The sequence below is a fragment of the Theropithecus gelada genome, chromosome 13 (assembly GCF_003255815.1).
Source record: "Theropithecus gelada isolate Dixy chromosome 13, Tgel_1.0, whole genome shotgun sequence".
Classification (NCBI taxonomy): Eukaryota; Metazoa; Chordata; class Mammalia; order Primates; family Cercopithecidae; genus Theropithecus; species Theropithecus gelada.
In genome coordinates this window covers 46594204-46616385 of record NC_037681.1, presented here as the reverse complement: position 1 = coordinate 46616385, position 22182 = coordinate 46594204, and the positions used below count along the sequence as shown (strand labels likewise).

Here is a 22182-nt window from a genome sequence, read left to right as displayed (position 1 = left end):
GATCCATCTGCCTTGGCCTCCCAAAGTGCTGGGATTACAGGCGTGAGCCACCGCGCCCGGCCCAGACCTGGAATTTGAACCCAGGGAGTCTACCTCCAGAGTTTGTGCTCCTGTCCTTTAGGGTCAAAGAAGCAGAGAGACTGCTAGGCGTGATCATAAAACCATTAGTATTAGTTTCACGATTCTGAAGGCTATACTATGATTACGTAGAAGGCTTTGTGGAATGTTTGTATTTGAAAGGAATACACACTAAATAGGGATGGTGAAGCATCATGTCAACAACTTACTCTCAACTGCTACTAAAAAAAGTTCGTAGTACTGCACTTGCAACTTTTTTCAAAGTTTGATACTGTATTGTTTCAAAATAATAAAAAAGTAAAACATAATAATCCTATATATTAAAAAATATGTAAAATACATTAACTACATCCCCCCCACCCCCCAAAAAAGACTAAATTTCTAACAATGAGTTCCTACAGATCACTAAGGAAAACACTAGCAGACAAATAAGCACAGAATATGAACAGACCACAGAAAAGGAAATACAAATGGCTCTTAAATATATGAAAAGATGTTCAATTTCACTCATAAGAATTCAAATTAAAATCACACATATATAATTGTCAAAGTAGCAAAGATTCAAAGGTTTGATATATACTCTGTGTAGGTAAGAGTATGTGCAAATAGATATTCTCATATACTGCTGCCAAGAGAACTGGCACAATCCATGGGGAGGGCAATCGGGTAATTATCCGTGAAACTACAACTGCACCTAATGTTTGAACCAGCAATTCCATTTCCATGAACAGACTTCATGGACATTACTCACACACAGGACATGATCCATATTGTTACTGTAATAGTCAAAGATTAGAATAACCAAAAAATACGAAAATGGGTAAGTAAGCCATGCTACAACACCCTTGTGAAATACAATGCAGCTGTAAAAGGTAAGGAAATGATTATGTACCAATATGAAACCATTTTTAAGCTATATTAAGTGAAGAAAGCGAGATGCAAAATAGCTGTACAGCACGCTATCACTCATGTTAAAAGAGGAAAAATATTATGTACATTTCCTTGCATCAGTATAAAATCCCCCTGGAAGTACAATAAAGATGTTAAGAACAATTATTGACTGGAAGAAAGGGAACTGGGTAACTAGGGGACTGGGGTGGAAGACTTGTCATCATACACTTCTTATAATTTCTTAATTTTGAAGCATGTTTTAACTAAAAAAAAAAAATCAAAACCAAAAAAAATCCCACAAGATTTACCAACAAAGACTTTGGTAGCCAACCTCCAAGTTGCCCCCCAATAATCTCTACCTCTTGGTATACACACCCTTGTCTAGCTGCCTCCCTCTCCATATCACAGAATGTACAAACCAAAGAGTATGTTACAAGTAATGGTATGCCACTTCTGACACAGGCTATAAGAGATACTGCAACATCTGCCATGGCTTCTCTCTCAGCTCACTCACTATGGGAGAAGCCAGGTGGTGTGTCCTGAGCAGCCTTATGAAGAGGCTCCTGTGGTGAGGAACTGACGCCTCTTGCCAACAGCCATGTGAGTGAGCTTGGAAGCGGAGCCTTCAGCTCAGGCAAGCTTTCAGCTGACACCACCCCTGCCAACATTCTGACAGCCACCTCATGGGAAATTCTAAATCAGAGTAATCCAGCTAAGGTGCCCTTGATTCCTGACCTTCAGAAACTATGAGATGGTAAACATGTATTGTTTTAAACTGCTAAATTTGGCAGTAATTGGCTACACAGAAATAGATAATACAAATGTTTTAAGGTTTAACTTCTCTTGGGTTTTTTTTTTTTTTTTTTTGAGACAGAGTCTAGCTCTGCCGCCCAGGCTGGAGTGCAGTGGCCGGATCTCAGCTCACTGCAAGCTCCGCCTCCCGGGTTCACGCCATTCTTCCGCCTCAGCCTCCCGAGTAGCTGGGACTACAGGCGCCCGCCACCTCGCCCGGCTAGTTTTTTGTATTTTTTAGTAGAGACGGGGTTTCACCGGGTTAGCCAGGATGGTCTCGATCTCCTGACCTTGTGATCGCCCGTCTCGGCCTCCCAAAGTGCTGGGATTACAGGCTTGAGCCACCGCGCCCGGCCCTCTTGGGTTTTTAGAGACTAAAAGGAGGATGTCCTACAGCTTCTGAAAAGGAAAAAACAAAACACACGTTCCAAACATGTGGATTGGAAAGAGATGGAGAAGCCCAAGCTTTAGGATCACCAGCCTAGGGATATTCAAAGGACTCTGGCCAGAGAAACACAAAGAGGCCCATGAGAGAGACACCACTCAGAAGCTACTTACAGTACCACAAGGGTCTAGGACACAAGTTCCCTTATGTAAAGTTCACCTTGAAATAAAATTCATGAAAATAGTTAAGAAAATGTTGAAAAACAAAAGGGGGAACCTTGTTCCAATAGATAACAAAACTTTCTAGGCCAGGCACAGAGGCTCACACCTGTAATCCCAGCACTTTGGGAGGCCGAGGTGGGAGGATCGCTTGAGCCCAGGAGCTCGAGACCAGTCTGGGCAACCTAGTGAGACCCTGTCTCTACAAAAAATACAAAAAACTAGCTAGGCATGGTGGCATGTGCCTGTAGTCCCAGCTACTCAGGAGGCTGAGGTGGGAGGAGCACCCAAGCCAGGAGTTCAAGGCTGCAGTGAGCCATGATCACACCACTGTACTCGAGCCTGGGTGACAGAGTAAGACCCTGTCTCAAAAGAAAAACAGACAAGCACCAGGCGCGGTGGTTCATGCCTATAATCCTAGCACTTTGGGAGGCTGAGATGGGTGGATCACAAGGTCAGGAGATCGAGACCATCCTGGCTAACACAGTGAAACTCCATCTCTACTAAAAACACAAAAAGTTAGCTGGGCGTGGTGGCAGCTGCCTGTAGTCTCAGCTATTCAGGAGGCTGAGGCAGGAGAATGGCATGAACCCAGGAGGCGGAGCTTGCAGTGAGCTGAGATCGTGCCACTGTACTCCAGCCTGGGTGACACAGCGAGACTCCGTCTCAAAAAAAAAAAGACAAAACACTTTCCATAAAGAACCAATAATTAAAACAGAGCAGCTCTAGCACAGGAATAAATGACATTGGTCAACAGAACAGGATGTAGCAGTTCAGAAGCAGACCCATGTATGTAAGAATTTAGTGTATAAAAAATACAACACTTCAGTTAGCTGAGAGAAAGAAATTACTCCATGAATTCACTGGGAAAATGGCTAAACATTTGGAAAAAATTTTAGGTCTGTAGCTCATAGCAAAAGCACAAATAAATGCCAGACAGATTAAATATTTAAATGTATATATTTTAAAAATACATATATTAACTATAAAAGTGCTACAGGAAAACATCAGAGAATATAATATATACATACACACACGTGTATGTATTTTTTAGAGACAGAGTCTCGCTCTGTTGCCCAAGCTGCAGTGCAGTGGTATGATCATAGCTCACTGCAATCTGGAACTCCTGAGCTCAAGGGATCCTCCTGCTTCAGCCTCCTGAGTAGCTAATACTACAGGCACATGCCACTATGCCTGGCTAATTAAAAAAAAAAAAAAGAAAAAAAACTTTAGAGACAGGCTAGTCTCACACTCCTAGCCTCAAGTAATCCTCCTGCCTCGGCCTCCCAACATGCTGGGATTACAGGCATGGGTCACCAAATCCAGCCTCAGAGAGTATTTTTATCACTCAGATGGAGAAGGGATTTCAACATATGGCACAAAACTCAGAAGTACAACAGAAAATAGTAACTAACGGAACTGATCATATAAACATTCAAAATACATACTAAAATATACTAAAATCAAGTTAAAAGGCAAATAGATTCAGAGAAAATATTTGTAACATGTCAAACAGAAAAAGGTTGATACCCATAATCCATGAAGAACTTGTACAAATTATAAGAAAAACAGGGTCAGGCGCAGTTGCTCACACCTATAATTCCAGCACTTTGGGAGGCCCAAGTGGGTGGATCATCTGAGGTCAGGAGTTCGAGACCAGCCTGACCAACATGGAGAAACCCTGTCTCTAATAAAAATACAAAATTAGACAGGCCTGGTGGCACATGCCTGTAAGCCAGCTACTTGGGAGCTGAGGCAGGAGAATCGCTTGAACCCGGGAGGCAGAGGTTGCAGTGAGCCAAGATCATACCATTGCACTCCAGCCTGGGCGACAGAGTGAGGCTCCATCACAAAAAAAAAAAAAAAAAAAAAAAAAAAAGAAAAGAAAGAAAGGGAAAGAAAAACAGAAACAATCTATCACGGAATCTGCAGTTTGTACTCTAATATCCATTCTACCCAATTATGTAGCTGTTGTATGTGGCTTATATGGGACTGAATCCAGCCCAACTCCAGGGTTTAAACCAATAAGAAAAATCTCATTCTCTCTGCCAAGATCATTGATTCAGGGATCAAGGCGTCAAACAACCACGCACGGTATTGCCTTGACCACTGGTATTGATGCGTGGATGGTTTAGTCAGTTTAACACTCAAGTCTTCTGCCTGTAATTCTGGAACACAAATCTTTCCTTCTGAGGCCTGGCATGGCTATAACAATTTGCAAACATTAACAAAGCTAGGCTAAGAGGGAGCTACTACCAGAAGAGCAGAAGAGTACGGAGCTGAGAATTTTGGAAAAAGAAACTAGAGTCCTGGCTGAATCCCATCTGAAACCCACCCTCCCATTGTGCTTTTCAGCTCTGTGAGCCAACAAATCTCCTTTACTTATTTATTTATTTTGAGACGGAGTCTCACTCTGTCACCCAGGCTGGAATGCAGCGGTGCAATCTCGGCTCATTGCAACCTCTGCCTCCTGGGTTCAAGCAATTCTCCTAGCCTCAGGCTCCCAAGTAGCTGGGACTACAGGCACACACTGCCATGCTCGGCTAATTTTTTTTATTTTAATAGAGAGAGGGTTTCATCGTGTTGGTCAGGCGGGTCTCGAACTCCTGAGCTCAGGCAATCTGCTCTCCTCAGCCTCCCAAAGTGCTAGGATTACAGGCGTGAGCCACCACGTCCGGACCAATAAATCTCCTTTGAGAAGCCAATTTGATTTGAATTGTCTGTTATTTGCAACTGAAAGACTCCTTCCTGATACATGATCAAAAGCCAGAATAAGAAAACAAGCAATTCACAGAAGAAATGAAAATGCCAAATAAACAAAATGTATAATGTTCAACCTCACTCACTAACAAAATGCTGTGATTTTTTTTTTTTTTTGGAGACTAAGTCTCGCTCTTGTCTCCCAGGCTGGAGTGCAATGGCGCGATCTCGGCTCACTGCAACCTCTGCCTCCTGGGTTCAAGCGATTCTCCTGTCTCAGTCACCTGAGTAGCTGAGACTACAGCATGCCTGGCTAATTTTTGTATTTTTAGTAGAGATGGGGTTTCACCATGTCGGCCAGGCTGGTCTCAAACTCCTGACCTCAGGTGATCCGTCCGCCTCGGCCTCCCAAAGTGCTGGGATTATAGGCATGAGCCACCGCATCCAGCCTGTGTTTTCCTTATTTTTTTTTTTTTAATTAAAGCAAGGTATCATTTTGTGGTTTTCAGATTGGCAAACATTTAAAATATGGTTAATATATAATTCTAGTAAGAATGCATCTAACTAAATAGGCACTTTCATACACTAGAAGACATGTAAAATGCTAAGGCCTTTTGGTATGACAATTTCGTAGTTATAGATCAGAATTTAAAATGTGAATTTTTGAATCCAATAATGCCTTTTATTGGTCTCTAACCTATAGAAATATTCAAAATGTGTGTATAGCACATATAGGTCTCTAGCCTAAATACTCAAGGGGGGCCAGGGGTGGTGGCTCACGCCACTGAACTCCAGCCTGGGAGACAGAGCAAAACTCCATCTCCAAAAAAAAAAAAAAGAGAGAAATACTCAAGGTGTTCATTACAGCACTGTTTATATTTGTGGGAAACTGGAACTAATCTAAATGCACATCAGTAGGAAACAGTTAAGTAAGTTATAGTGTAAACACACCATGGAATACAGTTTGGCACTTTGGAAAAGAAAATGAAACAAAATGACATCCATGTATATATACTGATGTGGAAAAATGTTCATAATATATATTAAACGAAAAAACAAGCTACAGAACAATGTGTATTAGAATAATAGATTAGAATAACCGGAAAATAGGGAAATGGGTAAGTAAATTCCGCTACAACACCCATTTTGTAACAGAAAGAGAAAAGTCCATAAAGCTGTGAGTCTAGATATGGAAAGGATAAAGAAAAGCTTTTATTTAATATTCTTCTGTTCTCTTTAAGTTTTTAAAATAAGCATTTTACTTACATACAATTCTAGTTTTATTTAAAATCTATATACACTGTTGTCCCTCAGTATCCATGGGGGATTGGTTCCAGAATCCCCCCCAGATACCAAACCTCAAGGATGCTCAAGTCCTTTACATAAAATGGTATAGTATTTATTTACAAAGAACCTATGCACATCCTCATGCATACTCTAAATCATCTCTCGACTACTTATAATACCTAATGCAATGTAAATCTATGTAAACAGTTGTTACGCTGTATTGTTTAGGGAATAATGATGAGGAAAAAAGTCTGTACATGTTCAGGACAGATGAAACCACTGTAGGCCTAACTACATTTTCACTCAGACATTGGTTGAATCGGAGAATGTGGAACTCACAGATACCAAGGGCCGACTGTACATCAATATCTTATATAAATATATACAAATATACAAATGCATAAAAAAAAGTCCAGAAAAATACACATCAAAATGCTAAAAGTAGTTATCTCTGGGTGGTGGAATTACAGATGTCTTTATTTGCTTTAGACTTTTCTGTAGTTTCTGAATAAAAAATTACATGGAATATGTATTCCTTCAATAATTAATAAAAAATAGATTTCAAAAGTAAGAGGGACTAAGCAAATTATCCTACGGCAGAGTTGACCTGTTATTTGCTAAGCTTCAGAAAACAGAAATTTTGACAGGAATATTCAAAGCATGGAAACTCCAGAGTAGCATAGGGTAGGATGGGGTTGGGTATGGCAGGCCTCAGTAGGGTGTGGAACTATGGAAAGATACACGAAGCTGCAGGCACCTAGGAGCAAGGGAAAGGAAGAAGGGTCTAGGCAAGTAATGAAAGAGAAAGCAAGATGGGGTGGCTCTAACACCTCATCATCACAACTTTAAAACACAATGTAATGTTTAAGAGAACTGACTAAAGCCAGACTATGTCCAAATCCTGATTCACCCTAGCTGCATGACTTTAAGCCAGTTACTTAACCACATAGGACAGGCGCGCGCACGCACACACACAACACACACGTGCATGCAGCACTTAAAACAGTGCTTGATACACACTTAGGGGTATACCTGTGTTCACTATTACCAGTAGGGGTGGTGATACAAATGTACTGCTTCCCTCTATATAAACCATTGGACTAAAGTGCTTAGGGATCAAAGAAACATTATAACATTTCTGCCCTGATGGAGCTTAGTCTTGTAGAGAGAGCACAGGGAGCAAAAAAATGGAGCCAAATGAGTGATCCATATCAGGGACTGGCAAACTACAACACATGGGCCTCTAGCTAAAAACAGTTTTTCACATTTTTAAAGAGTTGTAAGGCCGGGCATGGTGGCTCACACTTGTAATCCCAGCACTTTGGGAGGCCGAGGTGGGCGGATTACCTGAGATCAGGGGTTCAGGACCAGCCTGGCTAACATGGTGAAATCCCATCACTACTAAAAATACAAAAAATTAGCCTGGCGTGGTGGTGTGCGCTTGTAATCCCAGCTACTCGGGAGGCTGAGGCAGAAGAATCACTTGAACCCAGGAGGAGGCTGCAGTGAGCCAAGATCGCACCATTGCACTCCAGCCTGGGCAACAAGAGCGAAACTGTCTCAAAAAAAAAAAAAAAAAAAAAAGTTGTAAACAAAACAAAACAAAAATATATATATAACAGAGACCAAAGTGATCCTGCAAATCCTGAACTATTTAGTCTGGACCTTTAACAACAACAACAAAATTTACCACTTCCAACCTAAATAACTAGTGCTACACGCAGTTAGGTGTCGAAGAAAGCATTACATGGGCAGGAGGCAGGCTCTGAACTGTAAATACGCTGTAAGATGATCAAGAATCCTTTTTGTAATTTATTCACAAGTGGTCAGGTCGTCCAGTTTCTGCTTAAAGTGCTCCCAGTGATGAGCACTCACTATGTAACTTGAGCTTTAAACAGAAACGTCTCTACTTTGTTTCTGTACTCCTCATTTCAGTCTTACCTTCGATGCCCCTTGTTTCCTGTCTTGCAGAGCTGTCAGTCTGGTGAGCAGTGAGACTCAGACTTACGTCTGAATGCTAGCTCTGTCATAGACTAGAAAATGTATATAATCTGAGCTTCCCAAACTTCATCTAGAAAATGCAAATGATAATAATTCGGGGAATGTGAGGATTAAACAAAAAGGTATGAAGGTGACCAGAGCACACCAGGCTCTCAATGTGACTTCCTTTTGAAACCAATCACTTTATTGCAGGACTCCAGCCCCTCTTTCCAGCACAAAAACAGCTACCATGCAGTGAAGAACTCTTCACTAGGACTTACTAGACTTAGGCTCCAGTCTTATTTCTACCACATGTGGCCATGGGTATAACCACTCCCTCTGATTCGTAGGCAGTTTCTTCACCGCTGAAGTGAGTTGAGGTGTGAACGACCAGATAGATAGTCATCCATCGGAAAACCCCCGAGAGCACAAGATTACCTGGATAACCGAGCGGGATGGAGGATTGTCTCCGTTCCTCCCACACTCAAGCACCGAAAGGTCACCTGACCTAGTCTTATCCTTTATAGCAGAAACCGGGCAAACCCATGGTGCGGTCCACAATCTCTATAGGCGCCGACATGGGTACAGGGGAAGCAGGCGAAACAACACACACTCCCAGGCAGACCAGGGTTACGTTAAGGCCGACGCCCACACACATCCACACACACCCCTACACACCCAGACTTCGCTAACTTGCGATGATAAATTAGGGCGCAGGTGACACCACTGTCCCGAGCTTCAGTTGGAACGCTAGTCCAAGTCACTGTCCTAACTGCAGCTAGCACTGCCGACCTTGTCCGAGGAGGATTTTCCTTCCGCTCCCTCAACTCCGACTCTCCCAGGAAGGGGACGGGGCCGGGGACACCGGCGACACTTGCAGGGAAGGAAGTGGGATCTCGCCTTTGGGAAAGCCCGGGCAGAGAGCTGAGGGCTCGCTGTCTCGCCTTGGCTGACGTCCGCTCGAACTCCTACTCAGAGAAAGGTCCAGGCCCTAGTGCCAAAGCTCTGCCGGACCAAGGGGCGGGTCCTGCCCCGAAAGGACCCCTCACCCCGCGGGCGGGCACGGCCTTTCTTGCGGGCTGCCCTCCGGCCGCCTGACTGGAAAACCTGGCACTCCACCCCTCCTCTCCGGGCCCCCGTCCTTCCCCGAAGAAAGGGACCTTTCGGCCCCGTTAGCCAGGAGCGAGGGGCAGGGCTAAGGGGCCGGAGGCCACTCGGCGTCTGGGTTTTAGTCAGGCAGTGCGCCAGGCGCCTGGCCGCCAGGCTACGGGAGGAAAAGTCCTCCGCTTGGCCGCACCCGTTAGAAGCGCTCTTACTGCTGTCCTCTTCAACTCAACATGGTGGCCTGCCGGGCAATTGGCATCCTCAGCCGCTTCTCTGCCTTCAGGATCCTCCGCTCCCGAGGTGAGGCCTGTCCGAGGGCATCCCAGACCTCAGGGCAGAACTCCTGCGGGAACTGGGTTGGCCCCGGAGCCGCGTCTCCCTTTCGCTGTCGCCTGCCCCAGCCCAGAGACCCAGCCCTCTGTGGGGAATACTGCCCTGGGACCCCGTTTCCTGTGACCTTGTGAAGGGACTGTCACTTACCCTCTCACGACTCCTGCTGCGATTTCAGGCTCCCTAACTCCCAAACTTTCTGAGTCTGGTGCCACTCGTTCTGTCACCTTTCCGCGGGTCTCCTGCGTCGCACTTCTGGGCTCACGCCCCTCATATTTTCTTGATCCGGAGTTCCAGAAGAATCGGGATCCATTCTGTCGCATCTTTGTGGCTCCACAGCACCTTGCCCCGCGACAAGAGCTATCTTAAAACCTTGGATGGGATTAATCAGCCTTGCAGATCACTGCCCCTCCCTGCTCGGTTCCCTCAAAACCATTTTTGTGCTTGCTACCCCATTCAAGTAGGGAGCTCAACTCCTGCAGTTTCAGTAATGCCAGTGTGAACGTATAGTATTTTGAATTTCAACGGGAGGTTCTGCAACTTACTGGAAGACACACTTTAAAAATACACTAGTACCTCTACCTTAAGGAATAAAATGTTAGATGGTTTTGAGAACGATTTCTAATCTGATGATTCCCAGTCAACCTCTGTTAGCTAGTGTTTTTCCTTTTCAAACTGGCAGTGAAAGGGCTAAAGTAGGTGGTTGTAGGAAACCTTGCATTTTCCTTCCATCCCACATCTGTAAAGTCAAATGTGAACGACATTTTATTGCATGTTGTGTTTAATAATTTACTTAATTAGAAATTTTAACTTTTAATTTAATTTGTAAAATGAATTACCTCTCCTCCTCCGGAACCTCTGAAGTAGTATGCTTTTTTTAGCCATGTAGCTGAAATCTCTTTACTGTAAGGGGATTATTTTTCTGCTCCCTTTTTTCAACTGCTGTTTTTAGTCTCCACAAAACTGTCGCATATGTTTGCCAATTATAACATAAGCACATTATAGAACTTTGAAATGCTGAAAGGATTGAGGAAAGGGATGAAAAAAAAAGATCACCCATTGTCTTACTACTCATATGCTTACCTACAGTTAGCCTTCGGTTATATTTCCTTACAGGTTTGGTGGTTTTTTCCCCTATTTTCACAACACTTTTGAAAAGTCACATGTATAATTTTTATCTTACCCCTGTATTGGTTTGAAGGTATTTCTTATGGATTGGCAGCTGATGTCACTTGGAAGTGGTAGCCAGGGCACGTGATTCTAGTCACTAACTAGCTGTGTGACTTTGGACAAATGTCTTAAACTAAATGTAGGCTTTATTTTCCTCATCTGCAAAATGAATGATTGAGACGATGGATTTCCTTTGCATGAGAAGTAGCATGACAGAGCAATTAAACACATTGTTTGGGCCGGGTGCGGTGGCTCACACCTGTAATCCCTGGGAGGCTGAGGCGGGCAAATCATCAGGTCAGGAGATCCAGACCATCCTGGCCAACACGGTGAAACCCCGTCTCTACTAAAAATACAAAAAATTAGCTGGGCGAGGTGGCGGGCGCCTGTTGTTTGGAGTCTGACTTCTGGGTTTGGACCTAGCTCTGCCTTTTACCCTCTGGTTACCTTGGGCAATTAATTTCTGTGTGTGTTTTCTCATTTGTAAAATGGGGAATAATACCACCTTGTGCGATGGAAAGGAGTTATTTTAGATATCAGGCAGTTTTTCATGGAGTAAGCACTCAGTAAATATTATTAACTACAGCCTGGAAGAAATACGGTTGTATATGTCTGAGAATTTTTAAAAGTAATTTTTACATCTTGTATGTGTAATAAAAAGCTGTTTTTTTATTACAACCTAATTTTTCTGTTTTTCTGTATAGAAATATATGGACACATAAATATATATTTTGCATTGTGTTTTCACCAGTAAGAAAGTGTCACTCATTGTAGTTACTGGTCCATTAATAGCAGTTTATAAATTTTGAAAAAAGTCTGGAAAGTGAATTTAAAATGACCTGCATCCTTATATTACTATTTAGACTCAATAGATCCTTCACACTAAAAGTTTGTGCAAGGCTTTGCCAAACATTTAATGAGATTATGACGTTTGCTGGTGGATGATAAAATTCTCTTGAAATGGGGCCAGGCGGGTGGCTCATGCCTATAATCCCAGTATATTGGGAGGCTAAGGCAGGCAGATCACTTGAGGTCAGGAGATCGAGACCAGCCTGGCCCACATGGTGAAACCCCATCTCTACCAAAAAATACCAAAATTGGCCAGGCGTGTTGGCGCGCGCCTGTAATCCCAGCTACTCAGGAAGCTGAGGTGGGAGAATCGCTTGAACCTGGGAGGTGGAAGTTGTAGTGAGCCAAGATCATGCCTGGGAGACAGAGTAAGACCATATCTCTCAAAAAAAAAAAAATTCTCTTGAAGGAGACTTGTAATTCTTGAAATTTTAAAGCATACTTTCTCTACAAGTGCTATAATTCTGAATGTGAATATCAAATGAAAATCACTTCTTGACCAAAATGTTGTCTTAATTCCCACTCTTATCCTAGATCTAAATTCCTAATTATGTAAGTAGTAAAATAATTTCACAGGAGATGAATTTAGAGGCAAATACCTTAATAGATGGTGGGGTTTTTATTTATTTATTTATTTTTTTTTTTTGAGACCGAGTCTCACTGTGTCACCCAGCCTGGAGTGCAATGGTGCGAACTCGGCTCTCTGCAACCTCCGCCTCCTGGGTTCAAGTGATTCTCATGTCTCAGCCTCCAGAGAAGTTGGGGTTACAGGTGCCTGCCACCATGCCCAGCTGACTTTGTGTGTGTTTGTGTGTGTGTGTGTGTGTGTTTAGTAGAGACAGGGCTTCTCTATGTTGGCCAGGCTGGTCTCTAACTCCCGACCTCAGGTGATCCACCCACCTCAGCCTCCCAGAGTGCTGGAATTACAAGCGTGAGCCACCCCGCCCAGCTGTAGATCGTGTATTTTTAAATTTGATTCTCACTTCCTTAAATCTCATCCCTTCTTCCAGCGTTGAATCTTGAGAAAAGCTGTTGATTGTTACAACCAAAGTAATGTTTTCATATTTGAAATTTGTATTAGCATAATCCAGCTCTCTCCGCTGACTGTAGTCTTACGAGGTTTTGTAGGTATTCTTGAGTTACATTACAGAGATGATTAAAAAGTGGGGCAAAGGTTTCTGTGTACTTTGCTGGCACAGTAGATGTAGGCTAAAGTTCACTCCGCTGCCATAGGGTAAGCTCTGCAATTAGGTAGTAAGTAAGGCTAGATTCCAAAAGCAAATCTACCTTGTAATCTGACTTGATTTAGTTGACTCTGGCTTGGAATTTTTTCTAAGTATGTTTGTGTATGTACTGGTTTTCTGTTTGTTTTTTGTCTTGATCTTGGAGAGGTTTTGTGTATGAGTGTGTGGGCAGCATAGGTAGATTAGTAGATAGGAGTTAAAATGGTTTAAACTGTTGGCTAATGACCAGTAACCTGTCGTCTCAAATATTTGCTCTTTAAAACTGCAACCCAGTGGGGCACATGGCACATGCTTGTAGTCCCAGCTACTCTGGAAGATTACTCGAGCCCAGGAATTCAAGACCAACCTGGGCAACGTAGGGAGACCTCATCTCAAAGAAAAAAGAAATTTTTTTGAAACATTGCAACCCATGCTCACTCTATTTCCTTTTTTTGCTTAGGTGCTTATTTTCTAACATATTTGTGTTTCTCGGTTTTTCCCTCCCAACCTGCATTCCCAATCAGTTCATTCCCACTCTAATCCACTTTACCCTGTTTTGCTAGAATTACCTATTCCCTGCCTCCCTTCCCACTGGAATTTCTACTTTGCAGGAAACCTTTTTCTATGCCAGTCCTATTTTCACTTTTATCTTCACTGAGTAGGAACTGATTCTTCCCACATATCATATCCCCTGCTGACCTGGAATGTAAGTTCCACTAAGACATAGATTTTTGTCTTTTTTGTTCACCGTGAGTGCCTTGCTGAACTCCAAGTGCCTAGAACAATGAATGGCACATGGAGGTCACAATATATATTTTTTATTGAATGAATAACAGATTATGCTGGAAGAGATTACAATGTGGTTGGCAAAACACCTGCTACAATGCAGCAGTTAGAGGACAAAACAGTAAATAATAAAATAAAAATGCAGGCAAGGAAAGCGAAGATCACTGTAGACAGAATCCGAAGATGAGGTTTTGTGGAAAAGATTGGAGTCATGATGCAAATATAAAGAAGGAAGCGTGGTAAATATAGATGACACAGATTTCAAATGATGGAAAAGCAAAGCAGGAAACATACTATTAGTCAAGTAGAGGCACTGGAGATTGAGGAGATGGCTGGCTTCTCCTATCGTAAAACACTGAAGTTCACTTGTAAGAGACTTGTCGTGGCCACACAGCTAGTAAATAAACCTGATGGTTGAACACGAGTCCTTTGCCTTTGCACTAAGAGGGCTGGCTGGCTTGAATTGCTTAAAGAAGAAATGCAGGCAGAACCTGAAATCACCCCATTCTGCTTCTGGTGCTAACCACAGTTTTCTTTCTTTTCTTTTCTCTTTTCTTTTCTTTTCTTTTCTTTTCTTTTCTTTTCTTTTCTTTTCTTTTCTTTTCTTTTCTTCTTTCTGTCACCTTGCCTTTCCAACCAGTATAAAGCTGCTATTTTTTGTGCCTTCTCTTCCCTTTCTATAAGGAACTGGGGGATAAAGAGAAAACACGGAGGCAGCAAAAGCCTTGGGTACCTATTGATGGTCCTCCCCTATTCCACTCCACCTTCACTGGGTTCTCCTGTCAGTAGTTCCCATGTGCCCATTTGTTTGCTGTATACTTCAGCGTCACCTTTTTAAAAATACAGATTCTGAGGCCCAACTTCCTAAAAGTCTGATTATGTTGGTCCTAGACTGGGACCTAGGAATTTTGAGTATATCTGGACCTCTCCGTTGATTCTAATGCCCAGCATATTTCTAGAATCACTTCTCAATACTGCTGAGGGAATCCCAGTTCAGTTGGATATATTCTTGTGTAGTCTTTTGGGCTCTACTTTAGCCATAAGTAGTTGGTCCCTGCCTCTTGAGTAGGCAGGCCATCCTCAACTTGGAAATAGGTATAGTTCTAAGGTTTGTTTCTAAGTCATGTAGAATGTGTTTTTGGTAGAAATGATATTTAAAATTTTATTTAGAATATCCACTAGGATATAAAATGACCAAAATGGTCTGATTTTACTGTTCATTGCCCTGAATTATCATTACAGGTAGGGCAAAGTCTTGGACTCTTGTTTGACGTCTCCCAAAGTCTGAACCAGATGAAGGAAAAGGATTTGGAGAATGAGAGAATAGGTACAGAGAAAGGCAAGTGATCACAAACTGATGAAAAGATAGAGCCACCAAGAGATTGCCAAGAATTTTAATTTTTTTTTGTTTTCCTTTGAGATGGAGTCTTGCTCTTTTGCCCAGGCTGGAGTACAGTGGCACAACCTCAGCTCCCTGCAACCTCCACCTCCTGGGTTCAAGCAGTTCTCCTGCCTCAGCCTCCTGAGTAGCTAGGATTACAAGCATGTGCCATCATGCCCAGCTAATTTTTGTATTTTTAGTAGAGAGAGGGTTTCACCATGCTGGTCAGGCTGGTCTCGAACTTCTGACCTCAGGTGATCCATCACCTTGGTCTCCCAAAGTGCTAGGATTATAAGCGTGAGCCACCGCGCCTGGCCAAGAATTTTAACTTTTTTTTTCTTTTTGTGTTTTTGAAATGAAGTCTCGCTCTCTCTCTGAAGCTGGAGTGCAGTGGTGCGATCTAGGCTCACTGCAACCTCTGCCTCACGAGTTCAAGCCATCCTCCCATCTTAGCTTCCTGAGTAGCTGGGATTACAGGCGTGCATCACCACACCCAGCTAATTTTTGTATTTTTGGTAGAGACGGGGTTTCACCGTGTTGGCCAGGCTAGTCTTGAACTCCTGACCTCAGGTGATCCACCCGCCTTGGTCTCCCAAAGTGCTGGGATTACAGGCATGAGCCACCACGCCCAGCCAAGAATTTTAACTTTTTTTTTATAGCACTTCTAAATCAGGCAGGCACTCCCCACACTCCTAAATTTTATTTGTGGATTCCAAAGCCATATAGTCACTAATGTAGCACAAATGCTGTATATTTTTATGAAAACCAAAAACAAAAAAGTTTTAGTATGAATAATTAAGAATTAAATGACTAATACCTGGGAAAAGCTAGTGTAATTAGAGGAGATGCATGAAGGAACCTTTGGATATTGTTAAAGCACTAGTTCTTTTTTAGATATTACTGTAAGACTTAAGCCTTTTCCTGAATGCAAGTGTTTCCATGTGTATTGCTGCTAATCTGTTAAGGGGTAGTTTGTTTTTGTTTTTAGGACCAAAGAAAGAGAAAACTTTTTCCTAAGATAACTGGGCAAGATTTGGAAGATGTGGGCAGGGAGAAGGAATAAGGAGTTAAAGAGGTGCATAGGAGAAATGTTTGAGGTGAACCATGACTGAAAGACAAGGGAAGAAAAAGGGTGTTTTGAAGAAGATTGGAAGTTGTAATTAAGGGATGTTGACCCTGGGCTGCCTCCATGACAGCTTGGTTATCACCTAAAGCAAGATGTTTGGATGAGAGCAGGACCGAGGCAAGCCTTTAATGGTGAAATAGAGGTAGAGTCATGTCCAAAACAAAGTTAGAGTGTTTGCCTAGAATTCCCCAATGTTCCTTACCTTCTATCTAGAGTCCATATTGAAAGAACTTCCACTGGAGTTTCTCTTGTAGTGGTTTGTGCTCAAAAGGTCGTATCATCATCATCATCTCATCATCATGCTGGAGAGCCTAAACTACTGAAGTGATTAGGAAAGACAGTAGTTGGTCTTTGTTATCCAAGGAGTAAGATTATTCTTGTAGCATCCAGTGTAGACCTTTTCAATTAGAAATACTTAAAATAGCAAAGTGTGACATGAAGTGTTTCATTTATGGTAGCTACCGTTGCTATTTGATTTTACTTTTGATAACGCTGCAAAGTCCATCTCTCCAAAAAATTGAAAGGGGATGTGCCTGGAAAACATAGTTGGGATATATTTGGAATACATTAGGAGCTGACATGGATTGCTTTGTAGGTTACTTATTGCTTAGTGTATTAGTTTCCTATTGCTGCTGTAACAAATTACCACAGAGTTAGAGTCTGAAATGATAAAAGTATATTACAGTTATGAAGGTCAGAAGTCTGAAATGGGTTTCACTTGGGTAAAATCAAAGGTAATGGCAGGGCTATGTTCATTCCAGATGCTTTAGGGGGAAATCCGTTACCTTACTTTTTGCAGCTTCCAGAAGCTGCCTGAATTATTTGACTTGTTACCTGCTTCAGCATGCGGCCAAGTCATTCTTACATTGCTATCTCTTTGGTTCTCTTTGCTTCCCTCTTCCCTTTTGTGATTACACTGGGCTCACCTGGATAATCTATGATAAACTTTCTTTATTAAGGCCAACTGATTAGCAACCTTAATCCCCCTTTGCCATGTAACCTAACATATTCACAGGTTCTGGGGATGTAGATCCCTTTATGGGGGCCAATCTTCCTCTTTTAGTATCTGAATAATCATCTGACCTAACAATTGAAATGGAAAAAATATATGACAGTAGTCATATGGCCTAGAATACATTGTACAGATTTGGGGTTGTTGTTGTTATTGTAAATTACAGCTTTGTTATATATAAAAGGTACTACAGAAATTGTTTTGCAAACTAATTTTGAAATATCTTTTCTTATAGGTTATATATGCCGCAATTTTACAGGATCTTCTGCTTTGCTAAGTAAGTTTAATTTCTTTTTAATATATATGCTTACGTTGCTTTTTGGGTTTATGTTGCAATAAATATGTTTACAAATAAATTTTTCTTTTCTTTTTAGCCAGAACCCATATTAACTATGGAGTCAAAGGGGATGTGGCAGTTGTTCGAATTAACTCTCCCAATTCAAAGGTATCTCATTTAATTTGCAGTTTTTTTCTACTAACCACATTATGAATCTAGTCCTGAATGGAAAAGCTGTATCCCATATTTCCCCAAATCTACCAATCTGGCAGTAATCTTACATGAATTTACAGTTTCGATAGTTATGTTAAACTTTGACAGATTGCCAAGGAAGCCAGTTTTCTAAAGCAGAGGTTCTTGCATCAGAATTCCTCTTGTTGACCTTAGGTGCCAGATTAACATCAAGGATTAGCAAGACTAGCCTTCTGGTTATAGTGTAGAATGAGGAGGTGACTTATTAGAGAAGAACCAGAGTACAAGCTTTGTTTATAAGACTCAAAATTTGCCTACCCGTCTTAATTATGAGGTTGTTAATCCATTTTCTTCATTACCTGCCTGACATAAGTCACTATTCATAGTAAGTTGGCTGGGTGAAATGTAGATGCTTGACTCTTAAGCTTCCTGAGGGATCTGAATGACTCAGTGCAATTCACATATTGGAAAGCAAATTCTGTTCAAATTGAAACTTCATTTGTTTTTGGCAGCTTTAACAAAGTGTGTAACAGTAATCCATTCTTTTGCCAAGAAGAGCTCTATTGTGAGAGTCCATGCTTTTCCCCCATCTAAATTTGGTGTATTCTTACTTTAAAAATCTTGTAGCCAGGCCGGGCTCTGTGGTTCACACCTACAGTCCCGACACTGGATGGCCGAGGCAGAAGGATCACTTCAGCCCAGGAGTTTGAGACTACCCTGGGCAACATAGCAAGACCTTGTCTCTATAAAAAGTGAAAAATAGTTGGGTATGGTGATGTTCACCTGTAGCGTGAGCTACTCTGGAGGCTGAGGCGGAAAGATCACTTACGCCTAGGAATTCAAGGTTACAGGGAGCTATGATTACACCACTGCACTCCAGCCTGGGCGACAGAGCAAGACCTTGTCTCTGTAAAAAACAATAACAAACTTGTAGCCAGAGGCTTAGATGTAATAAGACCTAGATGGAAGCAGTTGACAACTATCACAAATTAAGGAAAGTAAGAGCCATTCCCCTTTATTAGAGTAAATTTTAGCATCCACTAACCAATGATTCAAGCTTAAGATATTTTTTCAGAATTTTCTTAGGTTGGACATTTTTCCTGAACACAAAAGTAATATATGTCAATGGTAGAAAATTTTTTGACTGTAAAAAATTATAAAGAAGAAAATAATAACCATTCATAATTCAAACCCAAAGATAACCACATTTTTTTTCTTGGTTATCTTTCATGGGATAATCACATTTAATTCAGTTTCAATGAATAATATTTACAAAGCTTAGATCATACTATACGGGTTTTTTTGAAGATAGAGTCTCATTCTGTTTCCTAGGCTGGAGTGCAGTGGCACAGTCACAGCTCAGTGCAGCTTCAGCCTCCCCAGGCTCAGGTGATCCTCCCACCTAAGCCTCCTGAGTAGCTGGGACTATAGGCGTGTGCTGCCAGGCCCGGCTAATTTTTGTATTTTCTGTAGAGGCAGGGTTCCATTATGTTGCCCAGGCTGGTCTCTAACTCCTGAGCTCAAGTGATCTGCCTGCCTTGGCCTCCCAAAGTGCAGGGATTGTAGGGATGAGCCACCATGCCTGGCCTATATATCTCATTTGTATTTCATATTTTTCTTAACATTATACATATTTTTTCCATGCCAATAAATGTTTGTAGACCTATTTGTTTGTAGCCTACAAATGATTCAAACTCTGAGGATGACCCTGAGTTCCTCCTTCGAGGAGACCTATTTTTAAAGGAAGGGGTGCTTGTAGTGGGCCAAAGTTGCCTAAATAGAAAGCTACTGACTTGCTGGGAGAATAGTATTTCTTATTCTCTTCTAACAGTATATTTCTACTGGATAAGTATATTTATTATAATCAAAATAGCATTTGATGGTTGTATGTACATCCGGTGCTTCAAATTTAAACCCTTACTTGTATATATTTCCCTTTGGCAGGTAAATACACTAAGTAAAGAGCTGCATTCAGAATTCACAGAAGTTATGAATGAAATCTGGGCTAGTGATCAAATCAGAAGTGCCGTCCTTATCTCATCAAAGCCAGGCTGCTTTATTGCAGGTGCTGATATCAAGTAAGTTTTAGGAAACTTGAAGTCACCTTGTATCTTGGTTAATAGTGTGTTTCTTAGGCCTAATAATTTCTCCTTTTAAAAGAAGGTAGAAGTGCTGGGCACAGTGACACAGGCCTGTAAAATTGAAAATGTACGTATCAGGCTGGGTGTGGTGGTTCTTGCCTGTAATCCCAGCACTTTGGGAGCCCAAGGCAGGCAGATCACATAAGGCCAAGAGCTCAAGACCAACCTGGCCAACATGGTGAAACCGAAACCCTGTCTCCACTAAAAGTACAAAAATTAGGTGTGGTGGCACACTCTTGTAATCTCAGCTACTCAGGAGGCTGTGGCACAAGAATCCCTTGAATGTGGGAGGCAGAGGTTGCAGTGAGCCAAGATCGCACCACTGCACTCCAGCCTGGGTGACAAAGTGAGACTGTCTTAAAAAAAAATTTTTTTAAAGTATATGTATATATGTACATATATATACACACACACACGGACACACACATATATATACACACACATCACGTGATCTAGAGAAATCTCATTCCTTGTTTATAAGAACCAGTGTATAAGGATGTTTGGTCCGTATAGTGTAAAATAATGAAGAATTTAAAACCAAATATCAGTCAGGAAAATGGATAAGTAAAATGTGGACTATTCGCACAGTAGAATACTACAAAACAGGTAAAAGGAATTAACTAGATCCACAATATGATGTTAGAACTCAAAAAGTAAGGTTAAGTTAAAAGAAAAGTAAATTGCAGAATGTTTCATACAGTATATAGTTTCTATAAATGTTTTAAAACCAAATATGGAGTAATTCTTGATACTATTTATGGACACAGTCATAGTTGGTCTGGAAGGAGACGCTACAAACATGAAGATGGCTGCTTCGGGGAAATGAAGTGGGTGTAGGACTTGAAATTGTCAAAGGCAACTTTACAGATGCAGCTAGTGTTTTCTTTTCCTCTGCTAAATGGTGGAATGCGTGCTTCCATTAACTTATTTACAATTGTTTACACATACATAAAGAGGGGAAACAACAAGACACACTGATGTACCTGGCAGTAGCTACCTATATCCAGAGGAAAATACCTGTAGCTTCTTTAAGGCTAGCTGAGCAACTCTCAGTGTACAAAATTACAGAATATATTAGTTGTCCTTGGTCAAAAGTATAAAATCCATATCCTAAATGTGTTCACAAAGTAGCAAATGAAACAAACAAAGTAAAGGACATTGAGTGGAACATCATTGCACCTGATCATTTTTATTTACTTATCTATTTTTGAGATGGAGTCTCCCTCTGCTGGCCAGGCTGGAGTACAGTGGTGCGATCTCCGCCCACTGCAACCTCTACCTTCCGGGTTCCAGTGATTCTCTTGCCTCAGCCTCCTGAGTAGCTGGGATTACAGGAATGCACCACCAAGCCCAGCTAATTTTTGTATTTTTAGTAGAGACTCAGTTTCACGATGTTGACCAGGCTGGTCTCGAACTCCTGACCTCAGGTGATCCACCTGCCTTGGCCTCCCAAAGTGCCGGGATTACAGGCATGAGCCACCATGCCTGGCCTACCTGGTCATTTTTAATCATTAAGGGGATCTGTTAAAATGTTTCAGATTTCTCTAAACAACTTGGAAGCTTTTCTTTTGCTGTCATTTTTATTGCTGTTTAACTACCTGATAGTAAAATGTTTAATCTGATAGTGAAGTAATTTACCAAAGATGATTTTCCCTTGTACCAAGCTTTGTCATTTAGTGATTTATTACAGAAGTAAAAACAAATTATACAACACATTTATGTTTTCTCCATCCAGAAATTTTTTTTTGAGACGGAGTCTTGCTCTGTCGCCCAGGCTGGAGTGCTGTGGTGTGATCTCGGCTCACTGCAAGCTCCGCCTCCTGGATTTACCGCATTCTCCTGCCTCAGCCTCCCAAGTAGCTGGGACTACAGGCACCCGCCACTACGCCTGGCTAATTTTTTGTATTTTTAGTAGAGACGGGGTTTCACAGTGTTAGCCAGGATGGTCTCATGGATCCAGAAATTTAACACTCTATAGAGAGATGATGTTGCTGCTGTTGTGCTATTTGAAGCAAAATCATTCTTTTTTTTTTTTTTTTGAGATGGAGTCTCGCTCTATTACCCAGGCTGGAGTGCAGTGGCATGATCTCAGCTCACTGCAACCTCCGCCTCCCGGGTTCACGCCATTCTCCTGCCTCAGCCTCCCGAGTAGCTGGGACTATCGGCGCCCACCACCACGCCCGGCTAATTTTTTTTTTTTTTTTTTTTTTTTTTTTAGGCAGGGTTTCCCCTTTTTTGCCCGGAGGGTCCCAATCCCCTG

The 22182-nt window shown here is 41.9% G+C and overlaps 2 protein-coding genes across 7 annotated transcripts in view; one reads left to right on the top strand and one right to left on the bottom strand.

The window, feature by feature from the left end:
• HADHB (hydroxyacyl-CoA dehydrogenase trifunctional multienzyme complex subunit beta) overlaps positions 1 to 9517 on the bottom strand; it is a 49109-nt gene extending 39592 nt beyond the window's left edge. For 2 of the 4 annotated variants that reach the window (XM_025405851.1, XM_025405854.1), the window contains exon 1: positions 9276 to 9517. The gene's annotated coding sequence lies outside the window, so the exon portion shown is untranslated. Of the gene's footprint in view, positions 1 to 8839; positions 9194 to 9275 lie in introns of those variants that run through there. The other 2 variants (XM_025405852.1, XM_025405853.1) reach the window with 2 other exon arrangements.
• Positions 9518 to 9539: 22 nt separating this feature from the next.
• Positions 9540 to 22182, top strand: part of HADHA (hydroxyacyl-CoA dehydrogenase trifunctional multienzyme complex subunit alpha) — a 57935-nt gene continuing 45292 nt past the window's right edge. For 2 of the 3 annotated variants that reach the window (XM_025405849.1, XM_025405847.1), the window contains exons 1-4: positions 9540 to 9735; positions 17548 to 17589; positions 17687 to 17757; positions 19726 to 19859. In XM_025405849.1, the coding sequence (XP_025261634.1) occupies positions 9669 to 9735; positions 17548 to 17589; positions 17687 to 17757; positions 19726 to 19859 (314 nt within the window). In that variant the 5' untranslated portion in view covers positions 9540 to 9668. The remainder of the gene's footprint in view (positions 9736 to 17547; positions 17590 to 17686; positions 17758 to 19725; positions 19860 to 22182) is intronic. The other variant, XM_025405850.1, reaches the window with a different exon arrangement.